Here is a 3410-nt window from a genome sequence, read left to right as displayed (position 1 = left end):
CAAACAAAAAAATTACAACAAAATTAAAATTAATATTAGTCACCCAAATGACATTATTTTTTTTTTTAGTAAACCGAAATGACATTAATTTTTTTTTTTTGACAAAAAACCCAAATGACATTATTAATACCGTATTAATTATTCAAAATTTAGATTTTAAAATTTACTCCTATATTACATTTTTTTTGTTTCATTTTCCCCTATAGTAAAGTAAAAAATCCGATCCCCATCGGGTTGAAGTCTCAGGGGCTCTAGGCTGTCTCTTCTCCTTTCCTCTCTTACCCAAATCTCTATTTCTCTCTCTCTGGTCGGCCATGGACGTGCTCTCAGTCTCATCCACACTCCATTCTCCCCTTCCCTCCACCAAACTCCTCCACTCCTCTCGCTCCAAACCCTTCTCCTACCTCCCTATCTCATCCCCCAAAATCAGAACCACAACCTCCGTTTTCAAATGTTTCCAAGCCACTACCTCGCCCGCTCCAAAACCCTTCTCCAAACCCCAAAATTTCACCCCTTCTATGCTACTTGCTTCCGCTCCTCAGAGCCCCGACACCGCCATGAGAGGCGCCGAGGCCGACGCCATGGGGCTTCTTCTCAGAGAGAGGATCGTCTTCTTGGGCAGTAGCATTGATGACTTCGTTGCCGACGCCATTATCAGCCAGCTTCTCTTGTTGGACGCCAAGGATTCGACTAAAGATATCAAACTCTTTATTAACTCCACCGGTGGCTCTCTCAGGTTTGAATAAGCTTTGTTAATTTCTGGGTTTTAATCATATCAGCTTAGTTAGTGCAATCTTAACTAGTTTTAATTTCTGGTTCAATATTTTGAATTGGGTTTGGATATGGAATGTATATTTGGAATAGTGATTAGGGATATGCTTAAATTTGAATAAAGAAGCTATGCATGTTTCATTTTGGTGGTATGTGTTCTTAGCTTAGTTCTTTTTATGGATTAAAGTTCTTTGTATAGCATATATATATACATATATGTACATGTGCGTGGGTAATTAGACGACAATAAAACTAGCTGAATATGAAAATTAATCGAAATTCCCAATTTCTTGCTGTTGACCCTTTTTTGCTGAAATTTTTCACTAGACTCAGTTTCTTGAGCTGATTGCTTATGGTGAGCATCCTCCTGTCTTAGTTTATAAATTCCCATTTTGTATTTAATGGCTTAAGTTGGTCACCAGGAGGGGTAGCTTAAATGGTCAAACATGTGGTAAGGTGTTATGTTCGAATACCTTCTAGCTACCTACATAGCAACTGCTATAGTTTTTTGGTCTTCAAATATTGTAGGGTTAGAACTTAGATGGAGAGCCTAGTTAAAAGAAAAAATGTCTTAAGGTGGTCAAGGATTGACCTAGCCTAGTAATTGTTTCCTTTACTGTTTAAATACCAGTGTTGGTGTTCTGAGTTGAATACTTTTTTTCAGCATGTTTTGCTTGTTCCACGGTATTTAGGCCCTGGTCAGTTAGTGTTGAATAACTCATTCCTTGTCTCTTGTGTGTGGGGTGGAGTCTGCGGTTAGATGAGAGCCGACAGAACATCCAAAGATTTGGTAAGAAAGTACAAGTTTTCTGTGTGTTTATGCATTCATGAAATTGTATTGAAACAACAATTACTTAAATGCATATCGTTTAAGATTACCAATTTTCAGCTGTACCAAGTCATTGCTAGGCACTAAAGAGCAGTAAATCTAGTCTCGAACTTTTTTATTTTGGTTAGTTTGAAAATCCTTCTGGTATTAATCTGCCTGAATTGAGTGTTTCCCTGAATTTGAGGTTGCAGATTGATGGCACTTTGTTCCTTATTGGTGTTATTGATTAATGATTCCACAACTTAGGCTTTCCAAGGTATTACTACTTCGTTGTGTGTGTGCCACAGACTTGAGTAAATTATGGATTTAGGTTTAGGCTTTAGCTATAAAATTGTGGATCTATCATATTCAATGAAATTCTAGACTGGTCTCAGATTTGGAAATTAATGTTGCATGGTAAATAGTTTATCGCCCATGGGATAAGTGATAATTTGGGGATGGGCTTTAGTGGAAGTCTTGGAATTGCAACCACTACCTGTATTGATGTGAAAAGCAGTTTTTCTCTTGGGGTATATTTGTAGATTAATTAATCTTTAGAGAATACTGGCCATAAGAATTCTTCTTTATCTGCAATTAGAGATTTTGTATGTAGTTTCTTTATCTTATTTCACTTTTAGGTTGAGTATTATAATGCATGCTTTTTCCATATAGTTTTGACTTCAGTACTGTGTGTTGCCTCGCTAATATTCTTGATTTTATGTACTTCAGTGCTACAATGGCTATCTACGATGTTGTTCAGCTTGTGAGGGCTGATGTATCCACAATTGCACTTGGCATAGCAGCTTCAACAGCTTCTGTTATCCTTGCTGGCGGTACTAAAGGTAAACGCTTTGCAATGCCAAACACTCGGATAATGATTCATCAACCTCTCGGAGGTGCTAGTGGACAGGCTATAGATGTGGAAATTCAAGCCCGAGAAATCATGCATAACAAAAATAATGTCGCCAGTATTATTGCAAATTGCACTGGCCGCTCATTCGAACAAGTCCAGAAAGATATTGATAGGGATCGTTACATGTCTCCCATCGAAGGAGTTGAATATGGAATAATAGATGGAGTTATAGATGGAGATAGCATTATTCCTCTTGTGCCTGTACCAGAAAGGGTGAAACCAAGACTAACTTATGACGATATCAGTAAAGATCCAAGGAAATTCTTGACTCCTGACGTCCCCGAAGATGAGATTTATTAAGCTTTTGGTGTTGATACAAGGGTACATTATTCATAAACTTTCACTTAATGTGTTAGTTGCATAAAACCTTATGCCTCATTCACATAGTTTAGGGTCATGAATTTGTGGAATGAAATTAAGAAAGAGTTGTTTATTTCTTTCCCAAAGTTGAAGTCAATTCCTTGTGTTTTTTTTTTTCATTAGAATTAGTTTAAGCAAAAAGTACTCTGAATCTTGCTGCTTTTACAAGACTCCTTACCTTTTGTTTTTTGTGCCCTGTAAACATTGAAACCATTGAGCACAAGATTATTTACATTGATTATTGGTTTAAACTAATTTTGCCAGTTATAAATTCACAACGTTTTATAATAAATTTTATTATTATAATTATATACATATATAAGCGGAAGCTTCTTATTTTTCAACTTGCACCAACTTTTTGGTTTACAATTATATGAACAACTATTTTGAGCGGAAATCTTGACCAAATACTAGTGGGAACACATCACCTCACGCAAAAAACACTTTAGCACTAATTAATTGCCATTACCCGATTTACCCTTACGCCTCGAGTATATAAAAGGGGGTTCATATAAATTGCAAATCATGGTTTGGACCCCAAACTGTAACGCATCAAAC

The 3410-nt window shown here is 36.7% G+C and overlaps 1 protein-coding gene across 1 annotated transcript; it reads left to right on the top strand.

Annotated features, from left to right (window-relative positions):
- The first annotated feature begins 207 nt into the window (after nt 1–207).
- On the top strand, nt 208–3103 carry LOC133802491 (ATP-dependent Clp protease proteolytic subunit 4, chloroplastic). Its single transcript, XM_062240805.1, has 2 exons — nt 208–736; nt 2309–3103. The coding sequence occupies exons 1-2, from the start codon at nt 315–317 to the stop codon at nt 2790–2792; spliced, it is 906 nt and encodes a 301-aa protein (XP_062096789.1). The 5' UTR covers nt 208–314; the 3' UTR covers nt 2793–3103.
- The last annotated feature ends 307 nt before the right edge of the window (nt 3104–3410 follow it).

Source organism: Humulus lupulus, chromosome 9, assembly GCF_963169125.1.
Source record: "Humulus lupulus chromosome 9, drHumLupu1.1, whole genome shotgun sequence".
NCBI classification, from domain to species: Eukaryota; Viridiplantae; Streptophyta; class Magnoliopsida; order Rosales; family Cannabaceae; genus Humulus; species Humulus lupulus.
Note: the sequence above shows the minus strand (reverse complement) of the source record. Positions and strands in the feature narration are given on the sequence as shown.

Bases quoted from the DNA above. Each gene is read 5' to 3' on its own strand.
- LOC133802491 (XM_062240805.1), top strand. From the start codon at position 315: ATGGACGTGCTCTCAGTCTCATCCACACTCCATTCTCCCCTTCCCTCC. The intron at 737-2,308 runs GTTTGAATAAGC...TATGTACTTCAG, and splicing joins TCCACCGGTGGCTCTCTCAG to TGCTACAATGGCTATCTACG.